General features: G+C 26.4%; 2 protein-coding genes across 2 annotated transcripts; both read right to left on the bottom strand.

The window, feature by feature from the left end:
• Nucleotides 1-5,000: 5,000 nt before the first annotated feature.
• Nucleotides 5,001-19,102, bottom strand: LOC145849915 (SWI/SNF-related matrix-associated actin-dependent regulator of chromatin subfamily A containing DEAD/H box 1-like). The gene is made up of 18 exons (XM_082955020.1): nt 18,964-19,102; nt 18,343-18,522; nt 17,631-17,822; nt 17,048-17,226; nt 15,372-15,465; nt 14,946-15,032; nt 13,569-13,744; nt 13,149-13,301; nt 12,665-12,831; nt 11,673-11,794; nt 11,180-11,305; nt 10,799-10,883; nt 10,419-10,488; nt 9,698-9,775; nt 9,144-9,248; nt 6,901-7,107; nt 5,998-6,078; nt 5,001-5,709 (listed from the first exon to the last, which is right to left on the bottom strand). The coding sequence occupies exons 3-18, from the start codon at nt 17,733-17,735 to the stop codon at nt 5,595-5,597; spliced, it is 1,950 nt and encodes a 649-aa protein (XP_082811146.1). The 5' UTR covers nt 17,736-17,822; nt 18,343-18,522; nt 18,964-19,102; the 3' UTR covers nt 5,001-5,594.
• A 721-nt stretch (nt 19,103-19,823) lies between these two features.
• LOC145829543 (uncharacterized) lies at nt 19,824-24,958 on the bottom strand. The gene is made up of 3 exons (XM_082937382.1): nt 24,870-24,958; nt 23,607-23,711; nt 19,824-20,253 (listed from the first exon to the last, which is right to left on the bottom strand). The coding sequence occupies exons 1-3, from the start codon at nt 24,933-24,935 to the stop codon at nt 20,107-20,109; spliced, it is 318 nt and encodes a 105-aa protein (XP_082793508.1). The 5' UTR covers nt 24,936-24,958; the 3' UTR covers nt 19,824-20,106.
• Nucleotides 24,959-26,437: the final 1,479 nt, after the last annotated feature.

The following is a 26,437-nucleotide window of genomic DNA, read 5'->3' as shown; positions in this document are numbered from 1 at the left end:
TAGAAAACAAGAAATTTTGTAAATTTAAACTGACAAAATCTGTTTTTTTTTTTAATCAAATCTCCTGACTTTTCCTGACTTTTTTTCAAAACCCCCCATTTTTTCATGACTTTTCCTGACTTTTGTCATCTTTTTAAATTTTTCCTGACTTCCTGACTTTTCCTGACCGAGTGGCAACCATAAGAAAAGGGGCCACAGCAGGGACGTGAGGCCGTAATTTGAAGTTTATACTAGATATTTTGTAGTTGATGACGAAGACAAGGTTGCCACATTTGTTTTTGTAAATTTTCTCCTAGCTTTCTGAGTTTCTTAAAAATTTCTCAGAATTTTTTACAAATTTTTAAAAGTACATCGTTTTTAAATTATTTTAGTTGTAAGCTAATTTTGAAGTTAAATTAGTGTTGTACATTGATAGATCTAAACTACTTAGACGATATTGTATCACTATTTTATGTTTGTTTTATTCTATTGCAACATGTACTTACATTTTGAATCAATTTCTCTTAAAAAATTTATCACCTGGTTGTTTCAAAGCCTTTATTATGCTGGTATATGACATAAATAGCCATACAAACTTGTTAAAACTTTTTTTTAGTATCTTTTTTATTATTAGTTATCAAGCTATATAACTAAATAATATTTTGTAAATTGCAATAATTAGTATAAAATATTAAACAAATATGATATCAAGAACCAAGTGCAAGACTAAAAATAAATTTATAAAGTATGAACAATTAAAATCTAATCTAACTTAGAATTGTTCTTGTATTTCTACTTTTTTACTTCGCATTGGTCGTTTTCAATCTTATTTTAGTGCAACTATAACTTTTTCCTTAAAAAAATTTCTTATCATTTATAAAATACAATGGACTTTAATCAAAACAGCAAAGGAAATACTAACTTATCTTCTATGTACCCAGGGAGCCGATCATTTCTAACCCGCTATCATTTCTAACCCGATCACTTCTAACCGATCACTTCTAACCCGATCATTTCTAACACGATCATTTCTAACCCGATCACTTCTAACCCGATCACTTCTAACTCGATCATTTCTAGCCCGATCATTTCTAACCTGATCACTTCTAACCCGATCACTTCTAACCCGATCACTTCTAACACGATCACTTCTAACACGATCACTTCTAACTCGATCATTTCTAACCCGATCACTTCTAACACGATCACTTCTAACCCGATCATTTCTAACCCGATCACTTCTAACGCGATCATTTCTAACAAGATCACTTCTAACCCGATTATTTCTAACCCAGTTTAGCCCGATCATTTCTAACCTGATCACTTCTAACCCGATAACTTCTAATCTGATCACTTCTAGCTTGATCATTTCTAGTCCGATCGTTTCTAACATATTTTACTTTTTTATTTACGTTTATTTGTTTTAAGGATTTAATGTAAATAAATCTTAATAAAATAATTAAACTAATTTAAAAAAATTAAATTTTTAGTTTCTTTTAAACATAACGATTTATGTGTTACGTAAAAAATATTTTTTTGTAAATTTTGTTCTAGTATTAACTTATCATAGTACTAATTTACTTTTTTTACCTCATTTTTTGAGTTGTATAAACGAATCTCATAACTTATATTTATAATTCATATATAATGATCGCTAAATAATCTAAGTTTTTGTGTTTTGGAAATCTGTAAAATAATAACTTTTAAAAGATATTAAGAAAAATATTAAAGAAGATTTTACTATTAATAGTGTAAAATTATTATTGCAATTTTAAATTTTTATAAAAAATGTAAATTTATTTTGCTAACATATTTTAAAAGAAATATGAAAAATCAAAATAATAAGTTTACCACACTTAACTTTTATATTTGATTTTATTATATAACATTTCTTGTTTAATCTTTAGATATAATTTACCATTGGCTAAAAGAAAGAAAATCTATTTTAAATTCTAGTAAATGACAGGGTCTATTTATACAAAAAATAAAAATTTACCTCTACTTTATAATTTGTATTAAACAGTATACAATTTCGTTTTAACAGCTTAGAATTTAATGAAGATAACTTTAAATGAAATTAACATAATAATTACGATTACTAAATTTTATAAACTGTATTATTTTCAGTTTCATATATACTCATACTAATACTCTTAAAAAATGGTATTTCGTATAAACTTGCCCTAAATTTGAATGCAACATGCCAATCTGGTCTCCATACTTAAAATTTATACTAATCACATAGAATCTCTTCAATAAAACGTAAAAAATAGTCTTTAACCGCTTCAATGCTCATTATATTTCTTACATTGACGACTATCAAAACTTAATATTTAATCTTTAGAATACAGAAGACTTATACTTTTCTTAATGCTTTTAAAACTAAAAACTACAGCTAATGTATAATAAGTTTTTGAACCCTATGAAAATAATTAATCACCACGAAAATAAATCGAAAAATGCATGCAGTCATAAGTATCTTTCAGTTTAAATGTGGAGTTAGCTTTTAAACAAAACTAATCTTTGCATAAAGTTGAACGAATTTGATTATAGCTTACTTGATTAAAATAAGATATTTTATATTAGAAACTATAAGTAATTTAACAAGTTTTAAATTTATAAACCATTGATTTTATTTGTAGGATTTTGTTCATTCTATAGTTTGATTTTATTAGAATTGCCTTTCCTATGTAAATAATAATACATTTTCTAATGTTTCCGATAAATGTTTATTTAACCTGTATTATTAATGTGCTTTGGACTAAAGGTTTTAAACTTAGTGGTTAGTCGATGTGTTTAAATTTTTTGATTTTTTTCAGCTGTACGTACTTTAATTCTAATAATGTTTATTTTTAGTTTTTTGATTATGCTTTGGCAAAGATACAAAAAAAAAGATAAAAAAAACAATGAAATATCAAACGGTTGCAAAAATGTGCAGAACTTAACTCTTAAAGTTAGGATGTGTAAATCTGGTAGATGTATGAACGAGAAGAAGTTTTATTCATAAATTTTTATGGTTTGTTTGAATCTGACACTGTAGTATATTCTAAATGAATTTTTTAAAAGTAATACTGAACCTTATTTTAATGTAGAAGTGCGTGATTCAAACTATTTTGATGATGGCTGAACTAAAATCATAGAAAAAATTTACTAAATTGTCTCAATATGTATTGCTAAATCTTGCAGAGAAGGTTGTTTGTTGAAAAGAAATTGGAAGTTAATTCTAAAATGAAAGATTGTGCAGCTGTGTTTTGTTTTATTGGAACTCACTGATCGTTGAAAGAGTTGATATTTAAGTTGCTTATTATAAAATTAAAAACAAGTTTGTTATAAATTTTCTCCTTCGAATCATAAATGAATTAATTAGTCTTAAACTAAGTGTTGATTTTTTTGCTGTTAATCTAAATAACATAGATAAAACTGTAGTTTTTGATTTAAAGGTTTATAAATTTTTGTCTCTTTGTTATGTGCTATTTAGTTTAAGCGGCCTAGATTTTTATGTGTGGGTCTAGGTAGGAAAAAAAACAATAATAATAAACATTAAAAATCGAATTTTATTAAAGCTGTCTAAACATTAAGTTTTACTATAAACAATATAAACTAAATTTCAAAAAAAAAGACAACTTTGTTGTGATAAATAAGTTTTAAAAACAAATTTTTGCTTTAATACAATATTACATAAACATATTAATATATATCGAATTAAAAATAGTCGGGTTAGAACAATCGAGTTAGAAATGATCGGGTTAGATATGATCGGATTAGAAGTGATCGGGTTAGAAATGATCGGGTGAGAAATGATCGGGTTAGAAATGATAGGGTTAAATCGGGTTAGAAGTGATCGGGTTAGAAATGATCGGGTTAGAAGTGATCGGGTTAAAAGTAATCGGGTTAGAAGTGATCGGGTTAGAAGTGATCGAGTTAGAAGTGATCGGGTTAAAAATGATCGGGTTAGAAGTGATCGGGTTAGAAGTAATCGGGTTAGAAGTGATCGGGTTAGAAGTAATCGGGTTAGAAATGATCGGGTTAGAAGTGATCGGGTTAGAAATGATCGGGTTAGAAATGATCGGGTTAGAAATAATCGGGTTAGAAATGATCGGGTTAGAAATGATCAGGTTAGAAATGATCGGGTTAGAAATGATAGTAAACCATGTACCCATATTACAAATTTAATGAATGAAATGTAATACATATATGATTTGTCAAGTAAAAACTACCTAACAGAAACTTATAAGTAACTTCAAAAGAAAAATAAAACTTTAGAAACTAAAATGCTGTATTTATGTGTTTATGCTTAACATTACTGTTATTGTTAAATAAAAATTGTTAACTTTTTAATTTTAATTCCAGGTTTTACGTTGTTTTTGTACAAGTCTTTTATTAATTTTCTCGAATTCCAGGTTTTTATCAAAATTTCTCAATTTCCAGGTTATTATGGCAACCCTGTGAAGAGCAAAAAGAGTTGTTAAGCATCTTATTTAATGTTAATTTTTTAGAAAACTTGTCAGAGGGGCCATAACTTTTTTTTCTTTTTTAGAAGGGGGCCTTACAGTGAAAAAAATTGGAAAATCCTGATTTAAGGCAACATCGGTAGCTCAATATATTTTAAAGCTACTTAATAAAACTCGTAGATTTGTAGTTCTAGTCTAAAAAAAAGTAAAATTTTAAAAAACTTCGTGCACAAAACTCAAGATTATGTCACATAAGTCATTAACTTTTTAGTTTTTTTTCTACTCCTTTACTATTTGTTCTTTGTGTTATTTTTTAGTCAAAGTTATTATTACATTAGCTCACATATGCTCTATTGTAACTTAGATCATATTTATATTACAACACAACTAGTTGAAACTAACGAAATTTTTATTACAGTAAGCAGTCATAAATATATCAAAATATAAAAAATAAATTATAAAAGCAATATTTATCGAATTTATATAACATGGTTATGCTTCAAAATATCAAACTTTTCAAGCGTTTCGTAAAATAAAACTTTATCTGTTTTTGAAAAAAACAAGTGCAAAATAAATACTACAATTTTCCTACTAAACTTAAAAAAAACGTCAGGGTATGAGAAATAAAAGAAAACTTTTTCCTTTTTATATGCCTTGCTTTTTCAAATGTCCTATTCAAATTTAACTAAAATACTAGCAGGTAAGCACTTTTATGTAAAAGATACAAAACAACATTTCAGGCTTAGAATTCTAAAAGTATGAAGTTTTCACAGAAATAATTATTGTCAAAAAGGTATTTTTTTAAAGAAAAATATAAATAAAAACTAAATAATCTCTAACAGTTGATGCCTGATCAAAGAAAGTAAGTCAGTTTAATGGTTCAAACTTTATTTAGTTCAAAATTTAGTTCATAATTTACCAAAAAACCGGTTAATAAATAAACTAAGGTCAAAGTACTGATAGATACTTCTGAAAATAGACGCTCGTCAACTTACTAAAACTCAAAAAAATTTCATAATCTTTTTACAGGTGACTTGAAATGAAAGTTAGAAAAAAACGGCGTTAACTTTATTCCAACAAATGTAAATCAGCCCTAACGTCTTCAACAACTTGTCACAAACATTTGTTCATTTGACAAAAATCCCAAAAATCCCACAAAACATTTTATTCCTCCCCATTACTAAGCACGTTACTCTTGATGAGTTCTAATATACCTACTTCCTCTTCATCAGTCTTAGTTGTCATGTCTTGCTCCAACTGTAATTTGTCAAGTGCGCACCTGTGTGTATTCAAAATTTATTTATTATTTATTTGGATAAAACATTTATTATCGTTCATTATCCATAACACAACTTATCCAACGCGCACCAATTTAATCAATTGTATTTAAATAAGTTAAAATATATACATATGATCTGTAATAACATATCAATCAATAGCAACTGGTTCATTTGTGTAATAATAAATTATGAAAGCACAGTTGTTTAAAGCGCGAGCGTTCTTGTTAAATGATGGAAAGTGCATTAAAAAGAGGTTAAATGTTTTATAATAAAATTCAAACACCCACCTGTGCATTTTTTCTTCAATCGTATTCTTACCGAGCATCCTTATGACATCTACTGTCTCCTCTTGGCCCATACGGTGGCATCTGTGTTAAGGATTTATATTATTAAATTTATTTTGACTACTACATACGGTAGCATCTGATTGTATACAGACTGCAAGTTTTTCGGTTGTTGTTGTTGATTGTTAAAATAGTTTCATGATGTTTTTATTGAAATAAACAATATCCTCCTAGTATACAAATTAAAACCTTAACCATGGTTGTTTATGTACTTGTTACATGCAATGTGCCTTAATTGGGTATTTTATATGTTTTGTTATATAAACGAATAACCACTACACAAAAAGCTCTGACTGTGTGTATTGTTCCGATTGTGCCCTTCTTTTAAAATATCAGTTGATACTGTTTCTATTCTAAGTTTTTGAAATTAATTTAAAAACAACTTTATCATAAGTTAAATTACTTAATTCATACTTTTTTATATTAATTTCATTTTTGATCATAAACAAAACCTTTTCTATTTCTTAAGACAAAAAAATAAACTTTGTAAAAATAGCCAAACACCAGACTCACATAAAATTAGCTTTATTTTCCACGACAAAAATTTCTATGAAATCTCTTATTTAGTAATGTTTTGCCTATGACCTTTAAAGTATAACACAAATAAAAAATGAAATTCTAATCTGACTTTAACTTGTTTGTCATTGCTTACTTTAAAAACATTAAAAAAAGACTAAAACCTTTCTTAATCGACTACGTTTAAAGTTAAGTGAGACTTTTATTCAAATAAATTAATTACAGTGTTGAATGTGATTGCAACAATTTTACAAGTAGCTAAGAAATAAATAATCAAAAAACTAAACTTAATCAAAATAAAAATTTTACTTTTATATCCACAATTCAAACCTGTCTTCGGCTTGTTTGTCATTGTACGGATTGAAGTCAATGTCATGAAGTATCACAGTGGAAGCACAGGTCAAATTGATACCCAGCCCGCCAGCTTTAGTCGACAGTATGAACAGACTAATGTCTGCATTGTTTGTGAACTGATCTATCAATGAGAGTCTTTCCTCAACAGGTGTTTGCCCGTCCAATCTCAAGAAACTGAATTTTCTGTAACGGGGATTTTATTAGCTTATAAGATTTAACAGAAGCTTAAGTCGATTTTTGACTGAGCGTTAATTTCAATTTGTTTGTTTTTCAAGTAAAAAACTAACTGGTTACATACTATATTTTCAATAAAATTGCACAGAAAAATTTGTAAAACAAAGTTTAATAATTATTAAGTTGAAATAAAATAATTTAAGCTAAAAAATAACATAAATAAAAATAGTCTTATACATTGAAACTTTTATAGACTAAAATAGTTTTTTTTATTTAATCAACATAAGTTATTTTAGTCAAGATGAGTGTAACCGTGTAACATACAAATTTTCAGTATAGTAAAATTATTAAATACTGAAATGTATAAACAACTTGTAAAATAAACATTATAGCATGACGTTGTTGGAATATAAAGTAAAAAATATTAGTATTATAAACAAGTAGCACTTGCATTGAAAAGTTTTTAATATCATTATTATATAAAAACTTTTTTTCTACTTTATTCTGTGTGCTTTGTGCAGTATGTTAAATCACGATCAAAAAAAATGAATAAGAGTTTGTGGTAACATTTAGTAATTTAAAATTGAACTTTGTACAAAAAATATTTTAATTAAAGTTTCAAATAGTAATAATTGTAAGTATCCTGGTTACATTATTTAAGCTTTGGTGAAGTCGTTTAATTTTTATTTTAGCAAATTATGTTTCATTTTTGTGCTGTACAATAACAGTCTATTCAAGTTTTGCCTTTATTTAATAATTAAAAATTTTATACATGAGAGCATAGGTATATAATGTTTTTTATATGACATATATTTCTATAACATGAAATTAAAAGAATAAACATTTTTTACCTTACACTTTGTACTTATTTGTACATTTATAAAAATAATTTATATTAAATATTACTAGCATTTCATTAAAACAAAAACTAATAATTACTATATTTAATCATTATGTAATGAGTTCAAGTAATAAACAACATGAACAACAATACCTCATTATTTTTATTACAAAACAGTTTTGATGTTAAACTAATATTTACACAATAAAAAACATAACGTCATACTTTTCAAAACTCAAGTCTAGACAAAGATAAGAAAATTCTAGTAATTATTTTGCAATAAGTTTATTATTATTGAAATAGTTTATGCTTTATTGTGCTAATGAAATACTAAGACTTAAAATTAATATTTGAAAATACAACTAAACAAACAACTATATTTTGTTACTATGTATTAAGTGTGGCATTACACATATCTTAAACGTAAACAAGACCTTGGTATTTATATCTAAATAACATACAGCTTAAAAATCTTAAGTAATTGAATTTATAGAATTGCTAATTTTCTTAAAACTCTATCTTAATTTGATATTCAAATATAAACTCACTTAATTTTAAGTATTACCTTAAGCAGGATTAAGTTACTTTTACTTTTAATTTTTGAGTAAAAAGTTTAAATAAAACTGTTTAGTTTCAAAAAAATTAAAATTTATGACAATTATTTTTAGCGAATTATTAATAATTCAAAATATTTACAACGTGTTCTTTTTTTTAAATTGCATTTATTTTGCGTATTTCAGAGAAAATAACTGAATTTATTTTCAATTGTTTTTTTTTTATCTATTGATTATTTTCTGGCCAATTTTTCAAACAATTAGGAGTAGCTATAATAGAAATAATTCTTTTTTTTTTAATAAGCCTTTTAGAAAATTTCAAGTGAATATTTTTTTAAATTTCTAAAACTTACTTTTATGCTAAAGGTATAACTCAAAGAACAAGCAATATATAAATTTTGTGTAAATAGTGTACACATACACAACTGTAAATTATTATTGTACTTTTCTATAAGTGTTTAGAATGTTTACTGTGTTGCTATACACATACAACCTTTATTATGTATTACGAGGTAAGGCTACAAAAGAAAATAATCTTCTTTAAACTACAATGTTTATATACACACATTTACCATTAGCCATACTTTACTTCCTAATAAAATTTTCATGAAAATCAAATAAAGTCAATTGTTTGTAAAAATCAATCTAACCTTATATTCAAATAAAGTTCAATAATATCCAACATCAGTGTAAATTGACTGAACAAAACTATTTTCTTGCCTTTGCCAACATACTGCGGTATCAGTTCGTCCAATCTATTGAGTAAAATTTGTTGAGTTTTTTTTTTTTTTGTTGGTTTCTTGCATTAACTACCCAAGCCCTTTCAAACATAGTATTTTTTGCTTAATCTATTTTGACCATATTATACATCCTTTAAATACTTTACAAACATAAACTTTATGAGGACTTCCATAACTACTAATACAGCAGTACAAGTTTAAAAAACTTGAGAATGATGTGTTGAATTTAAAAAATTTAATAATTTTTTTTGTTGCATTAAACCTTGTAAAACATAAAACTAAACTTATTAAATCACTTTAAACACATACACTCTTTAAACACTTTATGTTTAGAAAATTGCTCTATTGTACTAATACAGCAATTCAAGTTTTTTTAGCTTCAGAGTTTTTGTTGTTTATCATAATATGCTAACAAAAGTTATAATCACACAATTATTTTAACAAAAAACATATTTTTGCTTTACCTCTCAAACTTTCCGCTGTTCAAAATGTCTTCATCTTTCAGTTTGTAATGATTGACGCACGGGTGGTTCAAACAAAACCTGTTTAAATATTATTTATTTAACCTTGTTGTTTGTTACATCTTAATATGAGTCAGAACATGTGTTATGAAACATATATAGAAAATAAGGTGATTGTTTAAACTAAATCATTTTCTACTAACCCCTTTTCCAGGGCTTTTAAAATTGATTTGGAAAATGTGATTTTAAAATTTCCAGTACATACGTTTCATAAAGACAAAAAAATGTCTTTATGAAACGTATTTACTGGAATTTGTAAATCACATTTTCCTAACAAATTATAAATATGTATTTGATATAATATTTATTAACTTGTGTAAATATTATGTTCAATTTATTTACTTATGTTATTTATACACAAAAACATATCAAATTTATATTATACAGAATCCTTCTTTTATTACACTAACACATGTTTCTGTGTGTTAAACGGGTTAACACACTTGAAATGAGCTATGAATTTGAAGGAAGTACATAGCTTAGTTGAAGTGTGTCACGGAACATATGTCAATGTAATAAAAAAAGGATACTGTTTAAATTGTTATTACTATAATTCCAGTGAACTCGTTTCGCTAGGATCTTTTGTTAACAAACGCTTAAATTTATATTTTGAATAGCCATATCATATATACTGATTTTTTAGTTTTATAATAAATTTTCTAACCTGTGCAGCTCAAAATCATTCATAACTTCCATGTCCTCGTACATCAGACGCACTTCGGATAATTGAAACTCTGTATAAATAATACTTTATACATCAAAATTTTTTGAAATATTTAAGCTTTTGATTTTATGTAATGAAACATCACAAATTTATTGATTCACAAATTTATTTAAAAAAAACAATGCTTAACGCACTTGTAAGATGAAAACAGATATAATATAGTACAATAGAGAGACAATTCTTCACACAGATTTATGCTACTATGTAAATATAAATAAAATTGACCAATTTAAAAAAACTTTGTAAAATTTAGCTAATTCATAGAAACAACAAAACTTATTCATCAATCCTACCAACACAAAAATAAATGATAAACATACCTGATGATTTTTTCAACAGTCCGGCCATTTGCCACAGTTTATCATTGCTGAACGAATTTCTTCTCAGTAAAGGGTGGTTTGCAACCTATCAAATAAAAATTAGTTAATAAAACATCTTACAACAAATTTGTAGAAATTTATTACAAGAATAAAAAATATATTGAATTGCAGTCATACAAGCATAGAAATGCTAGAATATCAGGATTGTCATTGAACCATACTTAAATTAACAAATAATTTCCATGATTTAAACAAAATTTCCAGCATAAACTTCTGTAAAATTTATTATTATTTTTTATACTTTTAATAACAATCATTCTTTTAAACTGTTTTATGTAATAAAAGCCATCGTTTTATTTGTAATAATATTAATTATCAAACCTTCCTTAGTTCCATGTAGCAGTTTTTAAGTTCTGAATCGGGCAACTTCACACCGTCATTCTTACTTTTGAACAAGTTCTTTACTTCGGTGTACAAAGCCTGCTGCTTTTTTGTCAGTTGGATTAACTGTAAATGTATAGTTTTGAGAGCTAAAGAAGAAAATAATGAAGAAAAAAAATTAAAAAGTAATGAAGTTTATGCTGTTACGTTTATGTAATTTTAAACCAACATATTTTCTAAAAAATAAATTCAAATAGTTCATAATATGAGTATAAATGTCTCATGTTTTGTACAAATTGTAAGACCAGCTAGTAGTTATTTAGATTGGTCGTAAAATTATTAGTTTTATATTCTACTTTTATTACAATGACTACAAAAAAGAGGTACAATTGTTGATACTATATTTACACATATACTATTTTTTATATTTAGAACTTTATATTAGAAATATGTTAGTAAAACTTTTGTAAAATATTATTTTATTAATTCTCACCTCAACAATGGAGTTTTTGTTCGGAATTTCTCTCAAAACAACGGACTTGAGTCTTCTCAGCACAAAAGGTTCCATTATACTCCTGGCATGCTGGATTCTCCTCTTACTGAAGTCACTCTCGCCTGTAAGAATTACAAAAAATATAGACTTACAGTTGATCCGTGTTGTGAACTTTTAAAAAATCTGATTAGGGTATACAGTAGACTACCGCTTAAGTACGCAAATTGAACCCGACCAAAAAGTGCGTACTTAGCACGGGTAGTGCGTACTTTTTGATGACATAGTATAATATGAAATTTAGTTGTTTGTTTTCTTTCTTACAACTAGCCACATATTTTGTTTTATTAGAGTGAAAGTACCAAACTACAGTGTGTTTACCAAACATTTTAAAAACACAAATATGTGTACATTTAAATTAAATTATGACTTAACTGTGTTGTATTTGCAGGTGTTTTTAACTTTGTCTTAAAAACTGGAATTTCTTAGAATTTCTAATATAACATCATTTATTTTGATAAATAAATTGTACATATAACGGCAGAGTTAAAAAAATTTGATATAAATATATAAAAAATTTATGAAAAATATATAAAAGATTTAGATTTTTTTGTCTTTCTGGATAAGTGCGTACTTAAGGCGGGGTGCGTACCAAAAAAAGTGCGTACTTAAACGGTAGTCTACTGTACTGTAAAAATTAATAACTATCTTTTTTATCTATATGAAACAAATTACTCTCCGATGCAAACATCTTAACCAAGGTAGACGTTAATAAACTAATATTACGAACATACCATAACTTATTATTTATTTATTAAATATTTTGAACTAACTGTCACGCTTAGAGGCAAACATCTTCAACAACGCGGGTGTCGATTGATCGAACATATTGCTAATATACGCATGCATAATAATAAATATATGGTGTAAAATGTAGATAATATAACAAACTAGTTTAATTATATAACATTTAATAAAGTACTTAGTACACTAACTATCGCTCTTGGACGCGAACATCTTTACTAAAGTAGAAGTGGATTGGTCGAACATGGAGGGCATCACAAAATTTAAAAGTGACATGAGTTCCAGCAAGTTGTTCTGTAGGGGAGTCCCCGTGAGAAGGAGTCGGTATTTAGCGTTAATTCTCATCAGGTGTTGATACCTGTGGGAAGAAAATAAAATATTATTACTATTTTTTTACTTGTGTATTGGTATCTGTGGGTATTATAATTATTATAGTATTTTATAAATATCATAGCTATTCTAGATCAGGGTTTCACGAACTTTTTTTCATAAGGCCCCCTTTAAAGCAATTAAAAAATACGCTTGAAACATTTTTTTTGGTCTTCATCATCAACCCCAGAATATCAAGTATAAGTTTGTCAAATTATGGCCTCATGACCCCCTGTGGTCCCTTTACTATACTTATATCTAATCAAATATGACATTATTTATTTCAACTTTTGAGATTATACAAACCTCTGTGAATTTAAATTTTTCAGCATGTGGCCTTCATCGAATACGGCGTAGTAACTTTTCACTTTTTTGAAGAAACTTCTGTCTTCAGGCTTTGAGGTGACTGTGTTGTAGCTAGAAAGTATTATGTTGGCCTCTATCTTTCCTTCGTAGTATCTGAAACGACATTAATAACATAAAATTACACTAAATCAATAAAACAACTTACAATTTATTTTTCGTTTCTATGCATGGTTTTATAAGTATATAAAACTTGTATAAATTTTTATAATTTTTTTTTACTGTTGTATAAACTGATGTATAAGTTTATACAACAGTGTAAAGTATATTTAAATAATTAAATAAATGATCAAAACAATTAAACAATTTAAAAACTATATTACAATAAATAAAAACATAACTAAAAAATATAATTAATCCTACCTGTGCCTCATAAACTTTCTCTCCGCTTGACTCCCCTTATAAACCATGACATCGAGTTCTTCGCACCACGTTTCAAACTCGCGCTGCCAATTATCCAATGTGCTCGAAGGTACAACTATCAGGTGGGGTCCGTCGGTGATGCCTTTCTCGTATAAATGAGCCAGGAATGAGATGGTCTGAATAAAAATAAATAAATATTAAAAGAAATAAACTACAAATATTATAACAAACATGTAATGTCTTTCTCGTATAAATGAGCGAAGAATGATATTGTCTGGTCAAAATAATATGATTAAAAATATAGTACAGTAACATCTCGCATCTTTACGCACTCGTAACGTTAAGCACTCTCGTTTAGTTACGCATTTTATACCTTAAATTACTCAAATTCTTATGGCATGAAATTTCGTTCCTACTCAAAAATCCATTAAAATATATTTAATACAATGCAAGACAAGTTTATTCTTATAAGGGCAAAGGTCAAATCAAAAAAGTTGTAGTAACATAAACAATTTTTATTAAACATTTTTCTTATATTTTGTATATTTTTGATCAAAATATTCTTGTTCAAAAGAAATCCATTACAGCACCAAATGCATATTTTTGTAAAAGGCTAAAGAAACAAATCTTAATATAGAAACGACACCATTTTTTAACTGTGAACAAATGCTTAATTATAATTTGAATTTCCAAAGTAAAATAGAATATAAATATCAAGTATTCAATAAGTCAGATATAAGTAAAAATAAGGATAAAATATACTTATTATTAAAACTAGTAAAAGCTTTCTACAGGTATTATTATTTTGTATAAATTTAAATACTTTTTTTAACATGTGTATAGTTTCATGTTTTGTTTTCATATTTATAAATAAAGTGACAAATTGATAAAGTAAGAAAGTCCCCAGTCTGCTTTTAACTAGAAGTAATATCAAAAAACAGCCATTATAGTAAGTATATTTGGTACCTCTCGTTTCTTTACAATCTCTCGTATTTTTACGCACTTTTTCTGTGGACACAATGTGCGTAAATAAGCGAGAGGTTACTGTAATATAAGTTGAGAGAAATCATCTTAATACGAATTAACTTTAACTTGACAAAAAAGAATTTAATTACTTATTAAATAAAAATTATGAACGGTCAGCTTAGTAGTTTCTTTATAAAAAAAATCACCTAAACTGTTTTATTTTATTATAAATGACATATGATTATGACAAATGATTATGAATGTTAATTATTTGAAATAAAATAGAACTATTCGATGATTATTCTGTTATTTATAATAATCATTGAATAGTTTTATTTTATTTCAAATAATTAATTATCACGTTATTATTTTTATTCAAATTATTCTATGAAAAATAATAATTTTATAAACCTGAATAGTTTTACCCAATCCCATTTCATCAGCCAGAACTCCGCTCACTTTCTGCCTGTGAAGCAGTGCCAACCAGTTCAGTCCGACCTATATACAAACTAAAAAATTAGCTTATTAACATTTATCATATATAACATTTAAAACTAAAAAGATGATGGTAAAAAACATATTTGTTGTATGAGCGCATTATATAAAAAAAAATTAAAACATAAGGGTTAAACACTTAAACTTCAAAACTTATAAGTGAGGGATTTAGGTTGTTATAGTACAAGCTAACCTGGCAAGTGTATAAAACAAATGTGTAAACTTGAAATTTTAAATTAAAACTTAAAGCCGTCCTAAAAAAATTTATTTTAAAATATCAATATTTTTAAAATAGTCACAGGATCAATATAATAATAAATGTCAATATACACAACAACTTACCATCTGATAAGGTTTCAGTTTAAACTTTTTGTTTAAAACGTAAGGTTGCTTCTCTACAATCTTTTTCATTTTACCGCCATCTTCAAACTCAGACCTGAAATAATATAATATTTTCAAATCAGATTACTAATTAAATTAAAACTGTATTGACCCAGTCTAATAAAAATATAAAACAGGGTTGCCACTCATTTTTCAAATTTTTTTCAGGTTTTCCAAATTTCTTCCAGGTTTTTAAAAGTACACACTTTTGGGTCTATTTTTAGTTTTAAGTTAATTTCTATTAATGAAACTGTGTTAAATAAAATAAAAGCATTGAAAAGATACAGTAAAGGTACTTTAAATGTGTTTTTTAATAAAAAAAAAATTTGATGATCAAAAAAAAATTAATTTTATGATAGATTTTTTGTGTCAAACAAAAATTTTACAACTGAAAATGTTAAAGTTATTAAAAATTCCAGGTTTTTCCAGGTTTTTTGATCAAATTTCTAGGTTTTTCAACGTTTTTCCATGTTATTTTAGCCTAAATTGTCAAATTCCAGGTTTTTCAAGGTTTCCAGGTAAAGTGGCAACCCTGATAAAAACACTATTAAAACTGAGAACAAAAAAATATTTTATATTGAGACAAAACAAAGACCTGATATCATAAAAGTTTTTGAAATAAAATTTAAAATATTAAAAAAAAGAAAATCGATTGAGAAACATACAAAAGCTGTTACCTGACATCAACTAATTTCTAAACATTTACAGAATAATAATAACTAAAATTAAAACCAATCGAGATTCATTCAAAACCTCCTACCTGATATCACTCGATGTTTTTGAGCACTTAGTATTTTTATTATTGTTCTATCTATATACTATTAATATTATTAGTATATTTATTACTAAATATTTATTCATTTACAACTTACCACATATATTTAAGGCCATAGGGGGGGTAGAAGCCATTTTTTGACCAAAAATAACATATAGACTTATATTATAGTAAATTTCATAATCTTTCAGATGCTTTTTTTAGATTTTAAAAATATTAAGTAACTTTTTTTTTATGACCGGTTATATAAAGGGTTGTCTTTATAAAGGGTATATAAAGAGTAACTTTAAAGCCGTTTTTCTCGAGTTTTTAAAAACGGGCTTTAAAATCTATCTTCTCCTTCATTTTTCAAGCAATCTTTTTCAAATTTTCAGGAAATGTTCCTTACATTATGAGAAAAAAACGTTATTTGTGAATTCTAATAATTTTAAAAATAAAAATTTTATGACAAAAATTAAAAAAAAAAAAGTGATTTTTTATCAAAAATTTTTTTATTTTTTCAAAAAAAAAGTATTTTTACTTAAAATTTTTTGAAGTCACAAATAACGTTTTTTTGTTATTGTATAAAGAATAGACTGTGAAAGTTTGAAGAAGATTGCTTAAAAAATGAAGGAGAAGATAGATTTTGAATGCATTAGTCTTTTTTCGCCGTTTTAGTTTTTCCTTCCCCATAAGGAACCTGTTATGCGGCCCGACTTTGGCCGGTCATATCTCAAAAACTAATTCAAATTTTTAAAAACGGTAAAAAGCAACTTGAAGCTTAGTAAAATCTCTATAAAATAAGATCAACTTGTAAAAAACATGGCCTACCCCCCCCCCCCCTATGGCCTTAATATTATTAGATTCATGATTTTTAATCTACCTGATATCACTCGATGTTTTCGAGCACTTTTGCATCAGATCAATGAGAACCTTCCTTTCTTTCAAAAGTATCTGACAAGAATTCACTAGGAACAAGTTGAGTTTTGTGGCGTTGTTGTCAAGTTTCTTGATGAGGTCAGTGTACGATGTGAACGGTCTGCAGTCAGTTATCGCTTGTGCCTGTGGGAATAAAAATATATAAACGATTGTAAATAAAATAAAATGACGCAAATATACATATTTAAAAAATATTGTTTTTTTGAGAATGGCCTGCAGTCCATTATTGCTTGTGCCTGTTTGATGTATTCAGTTTCTACACGCAAAAAAACAAAATAAATAACAAGCTTTTGTGCGAATAATTTTTAATAACTATTACTTTAAAAGCTAATTGATTTAAATATGTTTATTGAAAAAATTACGACTTGCAAATATGCTGTTGAAAAAGTGGAGATATACAGATTTGAGTGCATCTATGTAGCATCGTACACTTACTTACATTATATACTTATCAGTGGCATTAATGGTACATAATATATATAGAGTTGATATAAGATAATTAAATTTATACAATTTCAAACACTCACCTTCTTAGCGGAACACTTCTGCAGATGGCAGAGCTCATCGTAGGTGGCGGTTTGAAAGAACTGTAGTATTTTCTCCTTCTTGACAGGATTCAAACGCATCAGCATCTGTCGCTCATTGACCGCTTCGTCGTCTGAAGAAGAATCACCGAACGCGTCGTAGTTGTCGTCTGCGTTGTCGTCATGGAACTCTTTCTAATAAATAAAAATGTATGATTTTATATTTATTTATAACTATTTATATACAACATTTATTTTCGTTGTATCTATTATTCCGAAAATAAATCTTTGAACATCAGGTTTTAATTATATAAATAAATATTGATATATACATATATGTATTTATTATAATCCCCGAATGCATCGTAATTGTCATCATAGAACTCTTTCTATTTATAGTATTACACAAGTGTGTATTATTAAACTTATTATATTTTAAGTTTTTTGATCCTTATATAAGTCACAGTTGTCATTGTGAAATTATTTCTGATACTTTATGTTTATTTTGTACACAATTTGCGCTTTGTGCAACATTTATATTTTCCTTAATAAATATTTATATCTATATACTTTCTTGTTGGGCGACAGTTGTAACAAGCATTGGTGTTTGTTAATTTTTTTCAATTAATCAAAATTTTTTTATGTTACGACTGTCTTTTACATCAACTAATTTGGTTTTTATCTAAAAATGTTATCAATATATAGCAAAACCAACTTTCTTTTTGGGGTAGTTGTGGGAGTGGCCGTTATTGTTCTGTTTGGGGGGATTTTTCTTCACAGCACCTTCATCTTCTTCCTCGGTGTCGCTGTCAAAATGGTTCTTTTTGTTAGGTGTTTCCCCGGCATTGAAACTCGGCAGCAGGGACGCGCTCTGGTTGCTCAATTGGGAGGACGTCTGCGATCAGAGAAGTAACATTATTGCTATTTATTTTCTGTTATTCATTAACTACTTTAATATTGCAGAGACAGGTGTAATATTTATTATTTTATTTATTTACTGCTACTTATTAATAATATTATTTTTAATATTGTAGGGACAGATGTAATGTTAAACAGATTCTTAATTGTTTCGGATTTTCAAAACGTTTTATAGCTGTAAAAAGCAACTCAGTGAGAAAAAAAATCAAATCAAATTATATCTTGTTCTGCTTGGCGCACAATAGATTTTGATATAAACATTATGCAATTTTTAAAAGAAAGCTTATTAAACTATATTTTGTTCTACTTGTTATTATAATATGGTATTACTTTTATAAACATTTTTTCTAATAAAGGCCAAGAATACTCAAGCTATGTTTTGTGCTGAACTTGACCCATAAAACATATCAAGTTCAACCTGAGAAGACAGGTTGGTCCTCTGCTGTTGAGAGGTAGGATTTGATTGGCTCTCGTTGTCGGAATCGGACGAATCAGAACCGAGGAAGACGATTCTGGTTTTTCGCTTCTTCCCGCCAAAGCTATCGTCGTCCGAGGAGTTTCGTCGTTTTGATGCCATTTCAGTCTAAATAAATAAATCAGCTTGATACTCCATATTGTACATGTAAATTAGTTAAATAAAATTCATTTATAGGTGTATGTGCAGTGCAGATTGTGCATTTAAGCTTATGGTAAACTTATATGCAAAATTTACATAAGTTTAAAACACCATATAAAATAGAAACCAATTATAAATTATGCTCAAATATGTAAAAAATTTAAATATTTTAGAGAAGAAGTTTATTTTTAGAAAACTGTGATTATTTGCTCATGTTAAAACAATAATTAAAAACAATTAAGTAATTGAACATTTAACATGACAATAAAAAACTTTTTTAAAGATGTTTAACTTTTTATAAATAAACATTTATTTTTTATCTAAAAAAAATATATTGTTGAGCATGAACATTATTTTCTAATAAACGTTTTTAAATATAATATTACTATACAATTTAACAATCATAAAACTATAAATTTAGTTTTTTATTCAAATACTCAGCTTCATAAAGTTAGAAATTACGCTTACAATTTAATCCTAGAAGTTTCAGCAATTAAACTTTACAAAATACATTTATTACTTTATGAATCTTATACCCAAGTAACAATATATTTAGTGACTAGAAGTATCATTAAAAATACTGTAGTAAAATAAGCACTTAAAATATTTAAACTTACATTGTAGTCGAGCTATTCTAACTTGAATTAAAATTTTAACAAAAATCTGAAAATACAACAGAACTAAGAATTTATAAAACTACTATAAAATTAACACATGTACAATCAACATGCTAACAAAAAAATGAATAAAATTTCAGTTTAAATTCATGTGCATAAAAATCAACTAAAAGTTGTGAACCTTAAATCAACAAAATACACATTCTTTAAATATTTACTCAGTTTATAACATGAAACAATTAAATTTAACTTATATGAAAAACAATCGGTATATAAAAATTATAGTTCAAATTTCAGTTCATGAAAACACAGTAGGAATGTTCGAATTTCAAGCTTCGATTTCGGCCAGCAAGTTCTTGGCCTTGACGTAAATCTCGTCCTCGCTGGCGGACTGGTTTTGTTCCAACAAACTTCTGAGCTGCTCGATGGACTGAGCAAGTCTCTTCTGGCAATCTGGAACCATCATCTCCGATTCCTGTGGTGAAAAATTTAATTTAAAACTTGTATGGTAATTAAAAATTGACTGTTTTGTGTTTTTGAAAGTATTTTAGTAGTGACAAAACAGAAAAGTTAATCCTCAATTATACTCTATCATAAAACCTTATAATAACTTTTTGTTAGTATTTTTTTGTAATTTATTTTATTAATTTTCTTATATTGTGAAATTTAATCACCAATTAGTATACATATCAAAACCTTTAGCATATCAGTCTTCCTTTGATCATTATAATATATTCATATAAATTTTTTGTATCAAAATAAATGGTAATTACTAAGGAGATTTTTTGTGCTGAAAACTTTTTTTTATTCCATGTGTGTTGAAGAACTGTAACTTTTTTTATGTCATAAACTTTTTATAAAAACTAATAAAAAATTATCTAAATCTGGGCAAATTCAGTTTTCTAATTAAACATTTTTATAACGTACATACCAGTTTTTATGGCAAAAACAAATAACATAAATTTTTAGCTAGTTATACATCAGCTAATTATTTATTATAATTTAAACATATTCTTATTGAATTGTTCATTAAGGCCATAGAGGGGTAGGCCATGTTTTTTACAAGTTGATCTTATTTTATAGAGTTTTTTCTAAGCTTCAAGATTCTTTTTATTGTTTTAAAAAATTCAAATAAATTTTTGAGATATGACCAGTCAAAGTTGGGTTGCATTATAGCTTCCCTCTGGGAAGGAATAACTAAAACAGCAAAAAATGACTATTTTATTTAAAATCTATCTCCTCCTATGTTTTTTAAGCAATCTTCTTTAAACTTTCACAGTCTAATCTCCATACAATAACGAAAAAAATGTTATTTTGAACTTTGAAAAGTTTAAAGTAAAAATTTCTGTTTTTTGAAAAAACACTTTTTTTTTTGTCATAAAAATTTTACTTTATAATACTTTTTTAAATTCATAAGTAACGTTTTTTTTTCTTTAAACATAAAGAACATTTCCTAAAAATTTGAAGAAGATGCTTAGAAAACGAAGGAGGAGATATATTTTTGGTAATTTTTTAAATTTTTGAAAAAATTAACTCAAAAAACTTACGTTCCATACATTCTATCAGAAACTTTTTACAAAAAATAAAATATCTCAAAATTTAAATGATATTGTTGAATTCTATAAAAACTGGCTTGAAGTCTGTATTTATAGCTTTCATAAAAAAGCGAAAGTTAAGGCCATAGGGGGTCTCACATTTTTTTTACAAAATTTAACTTTGGCTTTTATATGAAAGCTTTTAATACAAACTACAAGCCTGTTTTTCTAGAATTCAATAATATCATTTAACTTTTGAGATATTGTAACTTGAATACAAAGTTTCCAATACAAACGTATGGACCACAAATTTTTTAGGGTCAATTTTCTTGGAAATTAAAAAATTAACTAAAAATCTATCTCCTCCTTCATTTTTCAAGCAATCTTCTTCAAATTTTCACGAAATGTTCCTTATCTTAAAAGGAAAAAACGTTACTTTTGAATTTTAATTAGGTAAAAAATAAAAAATTTATCACAAAAATTTTAAAAAAAAGTGTTTTTTTTTTATTTTTTACAATTTTTTTTTTAAATTCTAAAGTAACATTTTTTTGTTATTGTATAAAGATTAGACTGTGAAAGTTTGAAGAAGATTGCTTGAATAATGTAGGAGGAGATATATTCTAAATAAATAGTCCTTTTTTGTTGTTTTAGTTTTCCTTTTCCATAGGGAGCCTATTATGTGGCCCGACTTTGATTGGTCATATATCAAATAATAATTTGAATTTTTTAAAACAATAAAAAGTATCTTCAAGCTTAGAAAAAACTCTATTAGATAAGAACAACTCGTAAAAAACATGGTTTACCTTCCCCTATGGCCTTAATTATTGTATATAAAAGTGTTGGAGCCCCCACCCCTTTATGGCCTTAATTCAATTAAATAAAATCTTCAGCACTTCTGTTTTTTTTTTCTTTATCATGTTTGTACTTAACTTAATTTTTGCTACTAATAAAATTACAAATACCAAAGAGTACTTATCCACCAAAATATTTTTTACTTTTATTAACATGTAATTTTTTTATATAAAAATTCCCCTACCCACCCCGTTTCAGCCTTTTTTTTTTTATTATAAACAAAGCAAAAAAGAATTTATTATTAAAACAAATAAAGACTGTTTGTTAGTTTGTTCTTCCTTACAATATTCTAAGCTTATGGCCATAGCCGAGTTAACCTTGATGTTTACATGTTTATCTAGTTTTGTAAAATTGTCTTAGCTATGATTTATCTTTAACTGCTAAACAAAATTTAGAGTACTTCTGAGATATAAGCAAACAAAGTTGGCGAATTCAATATATCCTTATAAAAAGATAATCTTAAAAGCAAGAAAAAAATATTATTTTACAAAAAATAAATTTTCTCTATAAATTTTTAAGAAATCGTTTTTTTCAACTTTTTAAGTCCATTACTAACATTAAATTTTTTTAAATGCAAGAGTTTTTTTTTTTTCCAATTTGAACAACAAAATTTCATTTTTAAAAAACTACCTTTTTTTATCTATTTTTTTAATATTTTTGAAATTTAAACATTGAATGTCCTATAAAAGAAATGTTTCCAGAAGGTTTTAGGTCTTTAGCTCAAAAAATAAAGGATTATATAGAACTTTATGCAACTTTTAAATTTTTGAGATAATTGACAATAAAAAATTTGCAGTCCATATGTTTGTGCCAAAAACTTTTAACAAAAGTTACAATATCTCTAAAGAACTTTGTTTAATTCTATAAAAACTAGCTTGAAGTCTATACTTTTAAGCTTTTATATAATAGCTATGTACAGTAATCTTCCTTTATTGTACCAACATGTGTTTCTGTGTGTTAACGAATCAACACACTTCAACTGGGTTGTTAATGGAAAGAAAACTCAGTTCAAGAATACTGTACAGTTTGTTTTTATTTATATTCCAGTGAAGTTACTTCACTAGGATCTTTTGTTAGCAAACCATTAAACCTATATATTTGAACAGTTATAACAGCTATGTTAGTTTAAAAAAAAACTGAACCCCATCTATGGCCTTAATTTAACTTTATCATGATATTGTTCGACTATTCCTGTTATAATATGTTTCAACATTTATAATTATACCTACCAGCACCATCTTAGTTTTATGATATACCCCAACATACCAGCATTAGAAAAAAAAACTAACTTTTAAATTTAAAATTTTATTTAAACTAAAATTTATTAAATCTGATTTCATAAAATTATATGGTTGTTTGTAAAATATCTAGATTTAAATTTTTAAAGTTATTGAAGTTTTTAAATTTAAAAAACTATTTATTCAATGTAATCTATACCAACCTGCAGCATTTCAGTCTTCTTTTTGATCATGTACTCCTCTGGGTTTATTTCCCTCATTTCCTTGATCTCTTTCCTCATGTCCTCAACCTCTTTCTCGTACATGACCTTAAAGAATTTTTAATTTGTTCAGTTTATTTAGTTTTATATAATGTAAGGTCATAGTAGATGGCTACATGAATACAGTGGGGTATTCAAATTCAAACAGTTTGGATGCTTATAATTTTTAGTTATTGTCAATTATCTGTTAAAATATTTTTAATTTTTTATTGTAATCTTGTTTTTTAGACCTAAAAGAATAATACTTCAACCTGCTTTTTGTACATGACCTGAACAATATTTCATTATGCTTGTTATGCTTGTTTAGTGTTAAATAACAAACATTTTATCAAAATATCAACAGGTATGTTACAATAGCTATGTGAGGAGTACTTGACTGTTCAGATTCCAACAGTTTAAAAAACTAACAATCCTTAATTATTGTGACTTAAGGGCATAGGGGGGGGGGGGGGGGGGGTAAACACCCTTTTTTGGTTTTTGATCTTATTTTATATAGTTTTTACTAAGTTACATGATGCTTTTTACAGATTTTAAAAATTCAAATTAATGTTTGAGATATAGCCGGTCAAAGTCGGAGGCAACAATAGGTTTCTTATGGGAGGCGCAAACTAAAACAGCAAAAATAGACTATTTCACTAAAAATCTATCTTCTCCTACGTTTTTTGAGATAACTACCTCAAACTTTCAGGAAACGTTCCTTGATATATTTAGAAAATTCTGTCGGAAGGAATTTTTAAAAAATTGAAAAATAAAAATTTTATAAAAAAAATTAACAAAAAAACAGTTTTTTTTTAGTTTTTTTATTAAAAAATTTTTATTTTTTAATTTTTTTAAATTCTGTTCCGACAGAATTTTCTAAATATTGCAAGGAACATTTACTGAAAATTTGAGGTAGTTAGCTCAAAAAATGTAGGAGGAGATAGATTTTTAGTGATTTCTAGTTATTTGCCGTTTTAGTTTGCGCCTCCCATAAGGATCCTATTGTAGCTTCCGACTTTGACCGGCTATATCTCAAAAATTAATTTGAATTTTTAAAATCTGTAAAAAGCATCTTGTAACTTAGTAAAAACTATACAAAATAAGATCAAAAACAAAAAAAGGGTGTTTACCCCCCCCCTATGCCCTTAACACTTTAAAAATTATTTTGAAATATTGTAATTTTATTCATTAGAGCTTTGTAAAAAATATTTTTTTAATTCTAAAAACCTTGTCCTTGCTGATTCTCTGCACAACTCCAGTCTGAATGCGGATTTTCCTCAATGATGCTTCCATGTTATATGATATTTAATTATTCTGTGAAGATTTATTAGAACTTTAAACTTAGTTTCTTTTTATTGCTGTTATTAGATATTAGACTTGTGCTGTAAGCTATAACTGCTTCAAGTACAAAATACTAAAATATACGTAAATAAAATATTTTATGCTACAATTTTTTCAAATTCTGTTTTTTCTTTAGCTGGCCAACAGAAAAACTTTTTTTATAGAAACTAATAAAAAATAATATCTGGTAATACTTAATAGGTTAAATTTTGAAACTACAACCCAAAAAATTTGGCTAGTCAAGTTATGGATTAATTATCAGAGCATTTAGACAACTAAATATCTATAAATATGCAAAACATACAAACAAACTTTTTAGATTTTGCTTGAGAAAATGATTAAGAAATAAATATAGCTTGAAATAAGAGAGTTGCCACTCTTTAAAGAAAACAACAAGCTTTAGAATTCAAAAGTTGACCTACATCAAGCTAGTCTGGGTTGGCTTGAAAATCAGAGAAGATTAGAAAAAATAATTAATGTGAGCTAAAAACTTAAAATAACTTCTGTCCAAGTTTAAATACCTAAAAATACCAAAATGATAATAAATATACCAAATTGAAACATAACTTTTAAGAATAAGAGAGATTTTAAGTAATAAAAAACTAGTCTTATGAAAAATATCCAAGCTAACTAGACTTTTGCCAAAAAACCAGTAAGCATGAGCTTTTCAAAAACATCAAGTTAGCCTGAATTAGTAAACCTTTGTTATGCTTAAGGTCAGTGCTGTTTGTGTAAGCATACATTTTATGTGGAATAAAAATAACACAGCAAGACTACTTAAAAATACACACATTGGAAATATAGTTTTTTCATATTTTAGAAATATCATGCACTAGCCTTTTTCATCAAAGCAAATACAGGATTGCCAAATGATTTTTTGTAAATGTTCTCCAGAATGTTTTGAATTTTTTCCAGGTTTTAAAAAATCAATTTTTTGGTCCATTTTTAGTATAAACTTAAACTGGAGTTTAAAGAAAAAGTCTTAAATAGTATAAGAACATGGAAAAATACTAAAAAGCTACTTTAAAATTGTTTTTTAATGAATAAAAATTAAATGATACAAAAATAAATATTATGATAGATTTTTGGTATACGCTTGAAATTTTATTGCTTTACATTTAAAAATAGTTTAAAGATCAAAGGTTTTTTAAAGTTTTTTAGTGACTTTTATTCAAAATTCCAGGTTTTCCATGTGTTTTTTAACTTCTTGAATTCAAGGTCTTTTAAGGTTTTTTTGACTCAATTATCAAACTTTAGGATTTCAAGTTTTTTGGCAATCCTGAAATATCAATAAAAGTTCATAATACACAACTATTTAGATAGTTTATACTGACATGAAAATTTTTATAACATATTAATTAAGAAGTTTGTACCAACTAGAAAAATATAAAAGCTTGACCAGCATAAAATTATAGTACTTGTATTAATATCTAAAGATTTAAAATAAAACTAAT

The sequence above is a fragment of the Thalia democratica genome, chromosome 2, assembly GCF_965202585.1.
Source record: "Thalia democratica chromosome 2, ktThaDemo2.hap1.1, whole genome shotgun sequence".
In the NCBI taxonomy this organism is placed as follows: Eukaryota; Metazoa; Chordata; class Thaliacea; order Salpida; family Salpidae; genus Thalia; species Thalia democratica.
Note: the sequence above shows the minus strand (reverse complement) of the source record. Positions and strands in the feature narration are given on the sequence as shown.

Coding starts and splice junctions, on each gene's coding strand:
- LOC145849915 (XM_082955020.1), bottom strand. CDS start 17,735: ATGCTGATGCGTTTGAATCCTGTCAAGAAGGAGAAAATACTACAGTTC. Junction 13,302..13,568: donor AGAAAGTTTATGAGGCACAG/GTAGGATTAATT, acceptor ATGTCGTTTCAG/ATACTACGAAGGAAAGATAG. Junction 9,776..10,418: donor AATGATTTTGAGCTGCACAG/GTTAGAAAATTT, acceptor ATATTTAAACAG/GTTTTGTTTGAACCACCCGT.
- LOC145829543 (XM_082937382.1), bottom strand. CDS start 24,935: ATGGAAGCATCATTGAGGAAAATCCGCATTCAGACTGGAGTTGTGCAG. Junction 23,712..24,869: donor AGAGAATCAGCAAGGACAAG/GTTTTTAGAATT, acceptor AAATTCTTTAAG/GTCATGTACGAGAAAGAGGT. Junction 20,254..23,606: donor AGAAGACTGAAATGCTGCAG/GTTGGTATAGAT, acceptor TTTTCACCACAG/GAATCGGAGATGATGGTTCC.